The 17,508-nt window shown below is 49.7% G+C and overlaps 1 protein-coding gene across 1 annotated transcript; it reads right to left on the minus strand.

Annotated features, from left to right (window-relative positions):
• Nucleotides 1-3,162: 3,162 nt before the first annotated feature.
• LOC119375395 (leukocyte elastase inhibitor) lies at nt 3,163-4,340 on the minus strand. The gene has a single exon (XM_037645575.1). The coding sequence runs from the start codon at nt 4,338-4,340 to the stop codon at nt 3,192-3,194; it is 1,149 nt and encodes a 382-aa protein (XP_037501503.1). The 3' UTR covers nt 3,163-3,191.
• Between the last annotated feature and the right edge of the window lie 13,168 nt (nt 4,341-17,508).

Genomic DNA, 17,508 nt, shown 5'->3' on the forward strand with positions numbered 1-17,508 from the left:
GTATTGGCTGCCGATTCACTGGCATGAATATCTATTAAATCCACATCTCGCCTCCGTCACATTTGGTGGAGGTGCGGGGTTCGACCCTACGTCGCATACAGAGCTTCGGACCGATGCCAGTGGCCATGGAATCGGGGCGGTCCTCGGCCAACGACAGCCCGGCAAGGATAGAGTAATTGCTTACGCCAGCCGTCTTTCGCCCGCCGAACGGAAGTTCTCCATCACTGAGCGTGAATGCCTGGCTTTAGTGTGGGCCGTGACCAAATTCAGGCCCTACCTGTATGGCCGAACTTTTTCCGTGGTCACGGACCATCACGCTCTCTGCTGGCTCTCATCACTGAAGGACCCGTCGGGACGTCTCGGTCGCTGGGCACTCCGTCTCCAGGAATATTCGTTTGTGGTTCATTACAAGTCGGGGCGACTGCACACAGACGCAGACTGTTTGTCCCGTCATCCGGTTGAAGCACCCGACCTAACTGACCTTGACTCGGACCCCTGCGTGCTCTCCATCCGCGCTTTGGTTGACATCGCCACCGAACAGCGACGGGACCCATCGTTACTGGCCATCATCGACCGTCCAACGTCCCCATCACCAGACCCTTCTGTTCGCCTGTTCGAACTGCACGACAACATTTTGTACCGTCGTAGCTTCAGCGCCGATGGCCCGGAACTACTTCTTGTGCTACCTCGCCATCTACGCGATGGTGTTCTGCAACAACTCCACGATGTACCGACAGCCGGCCACCTTGGTGTCTCTCGTACATACGACCGCGTGCGACGTCGCTTTTTCTGGCCCGGCATGTACCGCACTGTGGTTCGCTACGTCGCTTCTTGTGACCACTGCCAACGCCGAAAGCGCCCCTCTGTGCTGCCTCCTGGCCACCTACACCCCACTGACATACCTACGGGGCCATTCTTCCGTGTTGGACTTGACCTACTAGGCCCTTTTCCCACGTCTACCTCGGGCAATAAATGGGTTGCTGTCGCCACCGATTACGCCACACGCTTTGCCATCACTCGAGCACTACCTACAAGTTGCGCCACCGACGTCGCTGATTTTCTGTTGTACGACGTCATTCTACATCATGGCGCCCCTCGGAAGCTACTTACTGATCGAGGGCGGTACTTCCTGTCACGTGTCGTGCATGACATCCTCCGTGCCTGCTCCACACAGCACAAGCTCACGACAGCTTATCATCCACAGACGAACGGATTGACCGAGCGTCTCAACCGCACGCTTACTCAGATGCTCTCCATGTACGTTTCTTCAGATCACCGCGACTGGGACAACGCTCTCCGATTTGTCACCTTTGCTTATAACTCTTCGCGACATGACACAGCTGGTTATTCCCCGTTTTATTTGCTATATGGCCGACATCCAGCGTTACCATTCGACACTCTGCTTCCTCCATCCAGACCCTTGTCTACTGCATACGCCGGCGACGTCCTTGTTCGAGCCCATGCAGCTCGTCAGCTCGCCCGTGACCGACTGGCTTCGTCGCAAGAACACCAAAAAGATCGTTACGATAGCCGACATCGAAGCGTTCACTTCACACCGGGATCTCTGGTACTCCTCTGGTCACCATGCCGCCCAGGTCGGCTTATCAGAGAAGCTTCTCTGCCGTTACAATGGCCCCTATAAAGTACTCCGCCAACTCAGCGACGTGAACTATGAGATCGCACCCCTGGGCACAGCCTCTTTGACCTCCTCACTCCAGACGGATGTTGTGCACGTTTCCCGACTGAAACCGTATTGCTCTGCTAGCTCTTCGTCGCCATAACAAGCGCCGCGACGGCGCTTCCGCCGCGGGAGAGTGATGTTACGGTGCGACATGGTCTCTCCGAAGATAAAGAAGACGAGAAAACGTGAAGCGCTTGCGCGTGGTCCTCATCAGCCATATTGTATTGGCTGCCGATTCACTGGCATAATATCTATTAAATCCACATCTCGCCTCCGTCACAATATTGTGTATAACAAAGAAAACGAGCCCTTGAAATTAACACTTCTTTCCTTCATTCATAGCGAGGGTCTCGTTCTGGCAGACTTGATGCTTTCAGGTAGTATGCGAGGGATTATTGGTCAGCTGCCAGCTCGTAATAAGTTCACGTGCTACGTGACGCCAACAAGGCAGAAAAAGAGTGTTCCACACTCGCCGTCATGGCTACTGGCGGCGCTGACTGACGCTCCCACGTTTAAATGCACACATATACCCTATAAAGTGGACGGGGGGATGGCCGCCGCGGTAGCTCAGTTGGTAGAGCATCGGACGCGTTATTCGAAGGTCGCAGGTTCGGTCCCTGCCCGCGGCAAGCTATCTTTTCGTCCACTTTTCTTTCTTCACAATTACCTTACATTTATTACTAAAAAAACATCCCCTATACTTTCCTTGGCATTATTGTCTGTTAGTTCTCATTAATATTGTGTATAACAAAGAAAACGAGCCCTTGAAATTAACACTTCTTTCCTTCATTCATAGCGAGGGTCTCGTTCTGGCAGACTTGATGCTTTCAGGTAGTATGCGAGGGATTATTGGTCAGCTGCCAGCTCGTAATAAGTTCACGTGCTACGTGACGCCAACAAGGCAGAAAAAGAGTGTTCCACACTCGCCGTCATGGCTACTGGCGGCGCTGACTGACGCTCCCACGTTTAAATGCACACATATACCCTATAAAGTGGACGGGGGGATGGCCGCCGCGGTAGCTCAGTTGGTAGAGCATCGGACGCGTTATTCGAAGGTCGCAGGTTCGGTCCCTGCCCACGGCAAGCTATCTTTTCGTCCACTTTTCTTTCTTCACAATTACCTTACATTTATTACTAAAAAAAGCATCCCCCATACTTTCCTTGGCATTATTGTCTGTTAGTTCTCATTAATACTGGTTAAGTTATGTTTTACCACATGTATAGTGACCGCTTGGGGCGCCCCACGAAAAATATTCTTGAGACCAGCGACGTCTGTGTAGCTCGTGAGCATAATTATCAAGAAAAAAGAAGTGTGGCACGAAGATAGTCATACACGGGCCGGGCCGCATGCGGCCCGCGGGAACGTGTTTGAAACACCTACCATAAATGATCAAAGAAATGAAACAAAAGGGCACAACAACGGGCTAAAGAACGATTGATAGGTGCAGGTGAAATCATTGGAGTTTAATGAGTTTCAGGGTTTGCCGTATACACGAAAGGGATGCCAAGCTTACCTTACCGTCGGATCTACAAGCGATCCTATGAACAATATCACGTCCTGGACGTTGTCCCTGACTACAAACAGGAACGGATGATCCACGTTGATGTACGTGATGGCACTCTGATCAGGCGGGTGCCAGCTACCGCCGGCCGCTGCGACCTCAGCAGTGGCGGCGGCCCCCTCGGTTCCTTCCTCGTCCACTCGAAGGTGCACCTCGTGGAAGATATCCGACAGCCAGAGCTCGCCGCTCTCCACCATACCGGAAAGATTTGCGACGCCCGGCTCGAACAGATCCGTGACGCCGAGACTTTGGAGGGTGCGCTTGAGATTCGGCCGAAGGTCGAGCTTAAACTTGGGCACAGTCAGTGCCACGTAACCCGGAGAGAGCTGCGAGACCACCGAGTGAAGCGCATCCTCCGACAAGCGTTCCTCGACGGACCGCAGGCCTTCCACTTCAAACGGGAGGAAGATGACCATCGAACACTGTCCTCCCTTGTATGGCAGCTCCACGGCGACGGACGACAGATCGTCGGCGTAGGCGAACCTGAACTTTCCATGCCGGTGCATCATGACCACGTCCACTACCCTCTGGGAGTTCACGGAAAATGGCTTCTTCAAATTTGACTCCTTGAAGGGCATTTGCCAGAAGGCCTTAAAGTATAGCGCGTTGATGAGCACCAACTGTGTGCCGTTTTCTACGCTACCGTGGGGAAGCAGGTGCCTCACCTTGGACTCGGTTCGTTTGGAGACCCAAGAGTTGATCTCGGACCTGACCCCCTCTGCGTTGTCCGTGAAGTCCGCCAGTTCGATGGAAGACTCGAACAAACTCTGCAGAAGCAAGCGATACGTATCGCGTATCTTGAATGTACGATCGACGTACATTCGGTTCGCCGTGAGTAACAACGCGTTCGGGGAGTACTTGGACACTTCGTCCAGGAGATTCGAGAAGTGCTTGTCCACCCCGCTGCCGCAGCGTTTGAGGTGCAGGGCGGAGAATAGTTGCTTCGAGGTGTTCCCGCCGGATCCATACATGGTCATCGAGAGGGCGGTGCCGGTGCTAAGCGGGGAACAGAGAATGTTCCTGTGCCCGTGTTCGGCCCGAAGTTGCATGTACATGCTTATGGCGAACCGCAGCAAGCAAGGACCTATCGGTGACATGGCTTCAGTGGCTCTGAAAAAAAAGGTGATAAAAAATTTGTATACAAAAAAAGGAAATCTGAGGATAAGGACAGCGACTGTATAACCAATGGCTGTATTTACTATTAATTTTCTCCATCGAGACCATAGCAGGTGGGCATATTGTTACACAACATGCGAAATTCATAATAATATAATGGTTGGGGTTTTACATCCCAAAACCACGCAGTGAATATGATAGACGCCGCAGTGGAGGGCTTCGGAAATTTCGACCACCTAGGGTTTTTTAACGTGACCTAAATCTATGTACACGGGCCTCAAACATTTTCGCCTGTATCGAAGATGCAGCCGCTGCGGCGGGGATTCGATCCCGCGACCTTCGGGGCAGCAGTCGAGCGCCATAACCACTAGAACACCATGGCGGGGCCACGTATGAACCATTTTATATGAACATCGAACTTGTTTAGTAGTTAGTAGTGCTTATTATTTTCTATCGCATCACAAAAGGCTGATGGTGTTTCAATTTTGGCTATTATTGAGTCAAGGTGGTTCCACTCCCCAACCGCGGTAGGGAAACAGGAATATCTAAATGTGTCAATTTTGCAAAAGTATCAAACTGGGGTTTTATTATGTTTACAATGTGATACCCGGGACTTATAGAAGGTGATGTACGTTGAAGAATCTATTCTAAAGTGTTTGTGCAGTAGGTTATGTACAAGTTTAGATGAAGAAGAGTTAACTTTCGCGAGGCACTGCATATTGGGTGTCTTCCTGTGTCGCTAACGACATTTTCTGAAATGATGATGATTATGAAATTGTAGTAGGTGCGTGGAATTATCAAGGCGGTGGAGCACAGGGCGCGCACACATCTAAAAAAATTGGTTCACCGCAGGATGCCAAGCATCAAACGACAAGTGATTAACAACCGATCAAGGCCATGCCGAAAAAGATCTTTCTGCGCCTAACATAGTTTTGCACTGCCCACCTTTGACCAAGCGACAATGCCATGTGATGGTGTCATCGCAAGACGTCACGTTATGTGATGTCATAGTGACGTCATGATGACGCTACTAGCTCTAGCGATCTGAGTTGTCATGATGACGTCATATGGCGACGTTATCACTTGATCATTTTTGCATCACTTGTGTTGACGCCGAGGCCGACGGTCAGTTTTCGCGTTTGATGAGGTATCTAAGATTTCTGCCTTAAAAAAAGAAAGGAAAATCAAGCACTCCTTAGAAATGGTTAACCAGCGAAGCTGAAATGTGCTGCCCCGCGGTATTTATCACTGGCTTAGTCCCGAAGGCTCATTCAAGTCTTTCTCAATTATTGGTTACTTCTGTCCAGAAATCTTAATGCGTGCCCGTGTATTCCCTTCTTCACTTTTAGTGAGCCAGTGTGGGTTTTGCCTAGTTTCAGCGGCACATACGCCTTTTTTTTTGCCCGCGGACGCCTTGATCATTTTTAGTGGACCAGTGGTGAGTGGTGGTGCTTGCCAAATTTCTGTGACACATGCGCGCGCGGAGTTCTTGCGTATAGGCAGGATGGACGAAATTTAGTTTTACCTAGCCGTATAGAGCTTCGTTATAAAACGTCTGCCAATACGCCATAGAGCACGGCCAGGTTAGCCTGGCATACATAGCCAGCAGAACCTCTCATGCGTTGATAGCAGGGACATGTTGCCAAGCGTTGATCAGCCCCTTGTCTTGTGGAAGGGCCATCGGCAGTCCGTGAACTCTCCTCCAGGTTGCCACGGGCTTTCAGTGCAAAATGATCGTCGTCTTCAAAAGCTCCAGTGCGTAAAACCACTCTTTTAGGAACTGGCTCGCCAGGTTGTTAAGCTGGGGTGAAGTCCCGTACCGTAACCTTAGTTCCAGAGGCGCCCGCTACAGGCGCAGCTCGCGCGAAAGAGAAGTTTGCTTCCTCTTGTTCTTCGAGCGCCTTGATGATGATAATAACGCAGGCAAAACCACATATAGCATAACCAACCGTAGCCTGCGGCGCTCGCTCCACTCCGGCGCGTGCTCTTGTTTGATAGGAGACCGCTAGAGGGCCACAACTGCGCGCTTCCTCTCTCTTTCGATAGTCGTGAGTCAGTTCGCCAGGCTAGTGAAAGAAACCCACGTGACTGGTATGGCAAATTGACCCGCCATCTATGGAGTGGGATCAGAGTTAAAATCTGCGTTCCGTCTCTTTTCTCCCAACTCTCCTCAACCCCCTCTCTGGCGGGATCAACTCCCTCTCCTCCGGGAGGCGCGCTTTCCGCCGCCTTGCTGGCGCCGCCGACTTTGAAATCCGTTGGAAAGTTTCGTGTCTGGCGTTGGTAAGGCGTGCGTTAGCCGTCGTCGCTCGTCCGTTTGACGGTGCGCGCTCGCTGTGTGCTTGTGCGACGCGATGTTTTACGACTCGGGATGTTCGTGCATAGTGCTTTGTTGTTCGAATACTTCCAGAACACGTCCCGGAATATATGTGCCGGCCCCCAAAAGAACAACAGGTGAGCGTGCCCTTTGAGTTGCGGCTTTCATTGTGTCAGTTTGAATTGACGTCCATACCGAGTAGCTGTTCTCTGCAGTGGGGCTACAGTTATTGTTTTCAAAAATGACTGATTCGAAAAGGGCACGATGCTGCGTTTAAATCGTTATACGAACAAGCAGCGGACATGAAGCCCATGCGACGTAACTATATAGTTACAGGCTTACAACTCTCACTGAACCGCGTGCTTGAAGGTGTGCTTTGCATTTATCTCCGGTTAATTACTCGCCATCGCCTATAGCCGCGTTTCTAAGGCTGTAGGTAAATGTATAAAAAATTGTGTTGCTCTGAGACGAACAAACGAATTCACTTTTGCATGAGTCGACGGCGCTCTTCATCTGATTGGAACTTGTTCCTTTTCTTCAGGGCGGAAGCGTTTTTAAAATACTCCGGAACGCCAAACAGCTGATTGGTGCGCCCAGAGAAAAGCTGAAGAATTGCAGAATCGGCGCATTTCAAGAAGAGATGCCATGAATCCTCCGATACCATCTGTTCATTTTATTCGCATTTATCATCACTAGTTTTATGAAAATCAACGTTTTTGGAAATGTAGTCAATAAAGTGCGGCCAATATTAGTTGTGGTATACGTGGAGTTCGTTTTCACATCTTTAAAATGATCTTTACATGATTATTCTATTTTTAGGTATTCAACTGATTTCATTGTTTTTGCATTGCAGTGAATGTTCAATTTTGTTAGTTATGATAATTTTGTGCAATATCGTGCGCATATATCAGAAGCTCTTCTGCACTTTTGTCAGTATAAAAATTGTTTTTTTATTATGTGCCCTAATGTTATGCTGTTTTTTTATTCCACTCTTCTTTAAGTTCTTAACTTTGCCGATACCTTTTGTGTTGTTTAGTGGTCATGAACACGTCTATGTGAATCTCCTGTTCATCACTTCTGTTAATCTCCTGAACCTCTGTCGCACCACATTTGATGAAAATGTTGATTTTCGGAAACGAGGACAATAAAACGACACCAAAGATATTTTGTGTTGTGAGTGCAATTCATTCTTTTGCGTTCTGGCACATGCTGCACGACTGCAGTGTGTTCAGAATGCTTGGTTGCAAATTGCGTACATTCAAACGCGCAACGAACGCGCGGCGCAGCACGCGCAAGCGGATGCAAAAAAAGAAAAAAAAAAACGCCGGCGCAGCACGCGCGAGCGGGCGGGCGAGCGGGTTCATGAAAAAAAAGTGGGGGAGGAGGCTGCGCAGCACGCGCACGCAAACAAAACAAAAAGAATAAAAAAACGGCGCTTGCGAGAGAGCTAGGAGAGGAGGTGCGAGGCGCGGCTGGTGTTGCCATGACGACGCATACCGTGTGCGCCGCCATTCTGCAGTTTGAGCTTCTGAATCCCAGCCGCCAGGATAGTAACTGAAGGGACGTTTGGCGCTGCCAGTGCTGACGTCATGAATTAAGACGTCCTATGGGAGGTATATGGAGTAACCTCCCCCTGAGTTCGCTTCGATACCAATAACATGAACGAAGAAGACAAGGTGGCGGATCGGAGGGCTCGCAAGGCAGCAGCATGCGGGCTCGCCGCCAAGACCCTGCGGTGAGAGCTCGCGAGGCCGCAGAGAGGCGTCAGCGTCGTGCGGACCTCGAGATACAAGTCCGCGAGGCCGAAGCAGCGCGGAAGCGGTGGCAAGAGAACCTCGAAGAGGTACGGGTGCGATATGCAGCTGCCAAGCGCCGAAAGCGGTCGCTACCGGAAGTTGGTGGCGCCGACGCGCGCTTCAAGCGCGATTTCCTCGACCACACGTTCGGCCACAGCTGCAAAGTCTGCGACCGCTTGTGGTTCGACAACAACCTCCCCACAATCGCTACTATAACAATGTGTCACGTCTTTATATGACAGTAGAAGAATTGTACGGAACATTCACGGTTTATCCGATTATCTCCCAGCCAGCTCCTCAATCATCATTCACTTTGTGGATATGGGGTGATTTTTTGCTGGCTGTGGACCAGGCAACCGCGCTTTTTCCTGAAGTCATCCGTGGCATGTATAGAGCCCCACCACGGTGGTCTAGTGGTTATGGCGCTCGACTGCCGACCCGAAGGTCGCGGGATCGAATCCCGTCCGCGGCGGCTGCATTTTCGATGGAGGCGAAAATGTTCGACGCCCGTGTACTTAGATTTAGGTGCACGTTAAAGAACCCCAGGAGGTCGAAATTTCCGGAGCCCTCCACTACGGCGTCTCTCATAATCATATGGTGGTTTTGGGACGTTAAACCCCAGATAATAATAAAAAGTGTGCGCATACCGTGTGCGCCGCCATTCTGCAGTTTGAGCTTCTGAATCCCAGCCGCCAGGATAGTAACTGAAGGGACGTTTGGCGCTGCCAGTGCTGACGTCATGAATTAAGACGTCCTATGGGAGGTATATGGAGTAACCTCCCCCTGAGTTCGCTTCGATACCAATAACATGAACGAAGAAGACAAGGTGGCGGATCGGAGGGCTCGCAAGGCAGCAGCATGCGGGCTCGCCGCCAAGACCCTGCGGTGAGAGCTCGCGAGGCCGCAGAGAGGCGTCAGCGTCGTGCGGACCTCGAGATACAAGTCCGCGAGGCCGAAGCAGCGCGGAAGCGGTGGCAAGAGAACCTCGAAGAGGTACGGGTGCGATATGCAGCTGCCAAGCGCCGAAAGCGGTCGCTACCGGAAGTTGGTGGCGCCGACGCGCGCTTCAAGCGCGATTTCCTCGACCACACGTTCGGCCACAGCTGCAAAGTCTGCGACCGCTTGTGGTTCGACAACAACCTCCCCACAATCGCTACTATAACAATGTGTCACGTCTTTATATGACAGTAGAAGAATTGTACGGAACATTCACGGTTTATCCGATTATCTCCCAGCCAGCTCCTCAATCATCATTCACTTTGTGGATATGGGGTGATTTTTTGCTGGCTGTGGACCAGGCAACCGCGCTTTTTCCTGAAGTCATCCGTGGCATGTATAGAGCCCCACCACGGTGGTCTAGTGGTTATGGCGCTCGACTGCCGACCCGAAGGTCGCGGGATCGAATCCCGTCCGCGGCGGCTGCATTTTCGATGGAGGCGAAAATGTTCGACGCCCGTGTACTTAGATTTAGGTGCACGTTAAAGAACCCCAGGAGGTCGAAATTTCCGGAGCCCTCCACTACGGCGTCTCTCATAATCATATGGTGGTTTTGGGACGTTAAACCCCAGATAATAATAAAAAGTGGCATGTATAGAGTGACCCACAAAAAAAAAATAAACCTGGCTATGGGCCTGGCCTCTACATATATGTAAAGTAGACTGCAAAAGAATATTTCATTGCATAACAAGCCCTTGAAGTCGCCGGCTATAACACCCGCCCGCCATCGGCGACTGCCATTTTGCCATGGCGTCCGTGACTTCATGTGCTGCATGGAGCGGAGCCGTCGCCTTCTACCAAAATTTCAGCCATTGCAAATCATCCAGTTTTATTGCCAAGCTGAAAAAAAGCTAGAATATCTCGATTTCACGCGCAGCTGACCATGGAACAATATCGTTAGCCGGAATGCCGACGCTTGCACAGCAAGCTGCTTGTTACCAGGGGCGTAGCCAGGGGAGGGGGGATTGGGGGGGTTCAACCCCCCCCCCCCCCCGAAATTTTTCAGTTTTGCTTGCGTATATATACACGCGCACATACAAACGCACGCACGAACACACATAAAGTATGGTTGAACCCCCCCGAAAGAAATTTCTGGCTACGCCCCTGCTTGTTACGTCAAGGCTCGCGAGTGCGCTAGTGTTGCCCGACTCTCAGGCCCCTTGCGTGTTTATAAAAATAGCCAATTATAAATTAAGTGCTCCACCAAATACGCTAAAATTTCGCCAGCTTGTTCGTAAACGCGCAAGGATTAATTAACCCACACAACACAGATTATGATCGAAAATTGGGTGTCATGGCGCCGTTAAGTACAATTCTGCACACTCTAAGAAAAATAAAAAAGGATCACACCATCTCCTGCTAAAGGGGACCATGAGGCGATGCGGGCCCGGGCCGGCCCGAAAGCCCGGGCCGGGCCGGGTAAGGGATTGTTGGATCGGGCCCGGGCCGGGCTCGGGCCCGTGATCTACGGGCTCGGGTCGGGCTCGGGCCTGAGCCAGGCCCGTATTAGGCCCGGGTCTCATACGTATCTGTATAATCACGCTCCGGACACCCGACACGTCACGTCGACGGGGATCGCTAAAGAGGCTGCCGGCTGGTTCACTTCGGCGCTCTAATAGACAGTTGTTTTGGAAGCCATTAGTCCGGTCTCGCTTTAAGGCGTAACATTTTCAAAGATCGAAGGCGGTCACACGAAGACGACGAGACAGCCATCTTCAGGGAACAGCGAGGACGGTGGCTCGCTCTCTAACGGGTGTGCCTCGCTTTGACAGATCGATGGCACTGCGGTGGCGGTGACTCGGGGAAGAAGGGTGGGACAAAGAACGTTCTTGTTTTGAACACGAAAACGTTGTGTACGTTGGGTGCAGTTGCCTGCCGAGGAGTCAGCACGACAGCTTTAATTTATGTAACGCTGCGCAGCCTGGTGTATTCCTACCAGAAGCAGCTAGAGCACGTTTTTTTCTTTTTTTCATTGCATTGTGCAATAGATGAAGTTTGCAGACTTGCTACTTTTACTCAACAGCCCTAGCTCGTATGCAATTGATGTAAAACTTAAACTAAAGATGTCTGCCATGTTTTTTTTTTTCAGTTTATGGAGGTATATTTTGTAGTCGTTCTTTGAAATGCAAAAATAAGATTGCGTGGTTAGCACTGCGTGCGTACATGAAACAGTCAGCTATGACTCCAATTATATTTTATATTGCCCTGCAATTATTTCGCAAGAGTGTTACGGGCGTAATTAACCGAAAGTATACACAGTACCAGTGAAAGTCGTGACACTGAAAGAAGTTCCCAAAACAATCTCCAGAAAATATCTTGTGTGCGGCAGGTATCTTCACAATAACCGAAGGTTAGACATTGCCTCCTTTATGCTCAAGGCATAACTAGCTGAAACGGGTCGGGTCGGGCCGGGCCGGGCCGGGCCCAAACCTTTCCGACCCGGGCCGGGTACGGGCCACATTTAAGAATACCGGGCCGGGCTCGGGCGGGCAGGAGCATGGCGTTTTCTGGCCGGGCCGGGCCCGGGCCGGAAAAATCGGCCCGTGCAGTGCTCTATGCGAAGCAGCGTTTCGGCATGTCGAGCCCGCGTTTCAGAGGGGGAGCGGAGAGGGAAAGGGGAAAGCGGGAGAGGGGGATGGGGAGAGGGTGGGGAGAAGTAGAGGGGTAGGGGAGACGGGGAGCGGAGAGGAGGTGTGTGGAGAGGGTTTGCGCATGCGCAGTAAGGGTGGTCACGCCGCACCTCCCCCCCCCCCCCCCACCACCACCACCACCGGTTTGAACTCTGCCATAAGATGCTCCGCATCTAAAAGAGTATGTGTTACTTGGACGCAGCCAGCGGTTTCAGCGGGTCCCCGATAGGCGCCCCGCGAAAGCTCCTCAGGATCAAATAAAGTTCATTGTCTGTCTGTCTGTTACTATTTTTGGTGAGTCCTTACTTGTAACGTATACGACTCTATTTAAGGAGACACGTTAACTCTCGTTTGCGTTCCACGACTCTCCGACGAGAGCACATTGGCCTCCTAAGATAGCTGACGTGTCTTTTTAAAGACAGCCATATACGTGGCACAGGCACGTAGGCAAGGCTCCCCCCCCCCCTCCCGGAATTCGTCCAGCCTTCGATATTCCTGGGCAACTCCTTTTTGTCTTTTTGCCATCACGGAAGACCTTTCTTTCGAACAATTAGGCCTTGCCCCGCCCCCCGAAAAAGATTCCTGGCTACGTGCCTGACGTGGCATGCTGGGAGTCACAAAAAAAAAAGTCAGAAGACTTTTTTTTTTTCTTAGATTCTACCTCTCGAGCCGCATTGCTGTCAATATTGAATAATAATTTACGAGATTTTTTGTGCCAGAACCATACTACGACTATGAGGCACGTCGTTGTCGGGAAGTACGAATTATTTTAACGCGATAGCGTTAAAGAGCTCGTATCGCAGAAATTCCGCCGTCGGCGTCGGGGCCGTTGGTTGTGAGCGAAAAATCATCATCTTGTCCGTGACCAAACAATCGAAAAAGCTGCAAATAAAATAAGTAATAAAAATGTTGGGTCCGAGTGCGAATCGAACCCAGGCCGTCTGCGTGGCAAGCAGGTGTTCTACCACACAGCCACGCCTCTGCTTGGAGCTGCATTGAAAATAATTTTCATGCTTCCCAAAAATACGCGTCCTGTATACAGGTGTCACAATACGAGATGTAATATGGAGTAATATTGCGTGGTACAAGCGTACATTGCCATCGGGCGTCACACCACGTCAATATGATAACGACCTGGTGGTTTAAAGACAGCCACCCATTACAAAAGGCACACACATTACTGCGCGTATTCCCTTAAGACCACGTAGTGGGTGCATCGCAACTTCGAAAAAGTTTCTCGCGCATAATTGCTCCTGGTTTAAAGCATGCTACCCATTACATAAGGCACACACCTTAGTGCGCGCATTCTCTTAAACACTCGTAGTGTTCGAACTGCGCACTAGGAACAGAATATCGCTATCGCGTTCAACTCTTAAAGGCGAAGCTTAAGCGTCCCCCAATTTTTTTACTGCCTAAGGTTCTTTAACATGAATCTATATCTAAGTACACGGGCATTCTTGCATTTCAGCCCCATCGGAATGAGGTCGCTGGGGGATCGAACCCGCGTCCTCAAGCTAATGGAAGTGAGATGCGTTGCCTTGTATGCACCTTGGTGGTCAGATTATTATCAGAAGCGGGAAATGTTTGCACGAATAATCGGCGAAACAAGAAATGACTACAAAGGTTTTATGTGATATATCTGGGAAGAAGCAGCAGATGGATTTCGCCTTCGAGTCGTCTCAGCGATTGCATAATGGATCCTGTGAGTTATTTTATTACTTACGTAACCTATTACACTTTGCAACTTCTCGCTCGCGTTCCATTGGTCCATGATCGCACGTTATTTAAAAAAAATAGGCACTAGCTTTCTTTTATTGAAACAAAGCATAAATGAAGGAGTTGCCGCCATTTCTTGGCTACGGCTACCCCTTTCTGCTTGGTTGTTAAATAAAAATAAAATTCAAGAAAGAAAAAATATATGTAGACACAGTGTTGCACTTGGTGAGTTCGAAAGTTCTCACTTGGACACCGCCTACACACAAGCACGATGCAGACTTTCGGTGTAGTTCACTCATTACTCATTGCAAATATTTGTGTCCTAAAAAAAGTTGAAGCACTTTCATGACTGCGATTTCTCCCATATCGAGACTGCCGTTAGTTTTGGAACAAATTAGCATCACATCTTTTGTCGACGAAATTAGAGCAAGGAAATGTAAACGAAAGAATAAGTTTCCATGCAACAGCATACGAACCTGCAATGATTTGGTGTTTTGAAGATTTCAGGTCAAGCAAAAGTGGCGGCACGCAGTGAAACCACTCAGGACACGTCACTACTGAGTAGGATCGTTGTAGCGTTACAGCACGTATGACTACAGAGAGGAATTCTATAATGCGTTTTGCGCTGTGTGGCGCCGTAACAGCTGTAAGACCGAAGGCACACAGACATCAGGAGTAATCATCTCCAACGACTTGAAGAAAACAAAGAACGAAACAAACAAACGCGCTAGGGGAGAGGGATAAGAAATTAATAATGATCGCGATTGTTTTATGAGATACGGTTCAGCGTTTACACAAAATAGAAAACGCTTACAAAATATGCTTCACCATCTTTCCAGGCAAATCAGAGATAACAAAAGCGGTCATAGCTCAAGGCAAGCATTTCAGCCGGCAAAGAAATGCGCGTCGTTAAGGCTTTTGAATGGGAAGTGTCTGTGAATGGAGGGCAGCTGTGAGATGGAACTTTCCTTATATCTGAGCAGGCATGGACGCATAGTAACACCGAGGTTTAACTGAGGCTGGCGCTGTACTCTAATTAAGATCCAAGCAAAGCCACCAGCGGCTCTACTCTTGAGAGCCTTCGCGTAAGCTTTAAGTTAGACGAAGCCAGCACAATGTTGGATAAGTACACATCAGCCAAATGCACGGTGTACTTTGTGTATTCTTATTATCATTGTAATTTTCGCTCTGTGTTAGTTACCAAAGTCGGGCACAAAGAAAACAAACCGTACGTCTCATTAGGAATGCAGTGGTTCAATATACCAATCAAATTTACCTTAAAATTTTTTCGTATCGCTACTAATCTTCAGCAAATATCTTCATTGCTGCTCAAGGCCTGTTTTCACAAAAAGATCTCAGATTAGAATTGTCCGTACAAGATGATGTCAACCATGGGCACCAGAAGGGGAACCGGATACCCTGACGCCCCCTTAAAAGAGTTAAATGTTGGGCGAGTTGGAGTTTCGACATAAATACCACTGTAAGTAGCGCAACTATACAGACACTAGAAAAGAACAGACGGATTGAAGTAAGCAAAAAACAGCTCTTGAAACGTAAGAAGCATATTTTATCAAGAAAGCTGGTGAGGAGTGTGTAAGCGCCTCATCGATTGCGCTGTACAATGCAGAAATGCAATTTCTTTCGCGCCTTCTTTGATAAGTACTGCTTCATTATCTCCATTGGTTGTTGTGATCTTCCTTCAATAAAATCAGTTGTTAGTTTGCGCCTGTGTTCGTCTGTTCCTCTCTGTTGTCCTCTCTCGTTACGCTATACTTACGATGGTATTTATGCCCTCTTAACTTTTTGATGTGTGCTCCCAAGAAGAAGACTTATCATGTCCTCCCATAAGTTCACGAAACTGACGTGACGTCAGTGAGAGTGCACGCTTACAGTGTGTGGTTACAAAAAATGCACGCCATATCCACGAAGCGAATGATGATTGAGGAGCTGGCTCGGAGATAATTGGGTAAACCGTGAATGCTACGTAAAATTCCTCTACTGTCATATAAAGACGTGACACGTTGTTATAGTAGTGACTGTGGTCAGGTTGTTGTCGAACCACAAGCGGTCGCAGACCTTGCAGCTGTGGCCGAACGTGTGGTCGAGGAAATCGCGCTTGAACCGCGCGTCGGCGCCACCAACTTCCGGTAGCGACCGCTTTCGGCGCTTGGCAGCTGCATATCGCGTCCGTACCTCTTCGAGGTTCTCTTGCCACCGCTTCCGCGCTGCTTCTACTTCGCGGACTTGTATCTCGAGGTCCGCACGCCGCTGACGTCTCTCTGCGGCTTCGCGAGCTCTCACCGCAGGGTCTTGGTGGCGAGCCCGCGTGCTGCTGCCTTGCGAGCCCTCCGATCCGCCGCCTTGTCTTCTTCGTTCATGTTATTGGTATCGAAGCGAACTGACTCACGACTGTCGAAAGAGAGAGGAAGCGCGCAGTTGTGGCCCTCTAGCGGTTTCCTATCAAACTAGAGCACGCGCCGGAGTGGAGCGAGCGCCACAGGCTACGGTTGGTTATGCTATATGTGGTTTTGCCTGCGTTATTATCATCATCAAGACGCTCGAAGAACAAGAGGAAGAAGACTTCTCTTTCGCGCGAGCGTGCGCATGCTACAGTTGGCTATGCTATATGTGGTTTTGTCTGCGTTATCGTATTCCCTTGTCTGCGTGTCGCGTGTCCCCTTCTTTTCTTTGTCCGCGGTAGTCGCGCTGATAGCCACGATGTAACTTGTGCATAGAGTCAAGAACAAGCAAAGAAACAAAATGACGAAAACTAGTATATTCGTTTGACAGATAGACCCTAACACAGATTTATCGCTGTATATTCAGGAGTACACAAATATAAAGAAACAGAAGACACGAAGTCCCGTGTGCATTCGTTTAAGATTGCTCAAAGACGAAAGCCATCTTCTTATTCTTTTCAGTCGAATGTGTTGACCCCCCCTCCACCCTTGCCCCTTTCCTCCCCGGAAGGCTGTATGCAATTAACGTTGTGTTGCCCTACCTCCGGGATCGGTGGCATTACAATGTTCCTGCACCTCAGGTGGTTTTTCAGTGCCTCCAAGATCGACCCACCTTTGACCAAGCGACAATATGATGTGATGACGTCATGATGACGTCACACATTTTGGAGAAATATATTGGGATGATGAGGTCATCGCATGGCGTGTTCTTGCATCATCCGTCTGGACGCCACAGCCAGTCAATTTTCGCGTTTGATGCGGCATCTAAGGCTTTCGCCTTAATAAACAGATTGTCCACATATCGCAGGCTGTCACGTGCACACCGATACAAAAGTGCGTGATCAGTAAATACGGGACTACTGGAGACTTCCGCTGTCCCTTCAATAATTTAAAGGGACCCTGCAACACTTTTCCGAGTAATAATGAAATGGATATATTAAAAAAGTTTGTATTGCCTCACGAACCGACTGCTGCAAACATTTTTCGAATCCGTCAAGTACGAGCGGAGTTACAGGCATTTGTCGTACGCTTTAAGCTCCTTCTCTCTCCTTTCCTATCTGCGTACTGAAAGCTAGGCAGGGGGAGGGGTAACAAGCGGGCAAGAAGCGCGCGTCATGACCGTTAGCGCTTTCTTTTTTTTTCTTAGAACGCGCGGCTTACTTTGAGCCTTTCAGTGTGTTCGCGAGCTAGCGAGCGGGCACGTGGCGCCATCCCGCGGAGCCTCGATAACCATG

The sequence above is a fragment of the Rhipicephalus sanguineus genome, chromosome 11, assembly GCF_013339695.2.
Source record: "Rhipicephalus sanguineus isolate Rsan-2018 chromosome 11, BIME_Rsan_1.4, whole genome shotgun sequence".
Classification (NCBI taxonomy): Eukaryota; Metazoa; Arthropoda; class Arachnida; order Ixodida; family Ixodidae; genus Rhipicephalus; species Rhipicephalus sanguineus.

Coding starts and splice junctions, on each gene's coding strand:
- LOC119375395 (XM_037645575.1), bottom strand. CDS start 4,340: ATGTCACCGATAGGTCCTTGCTTGCTGCGGTTCGCCATAAGCATGTAC.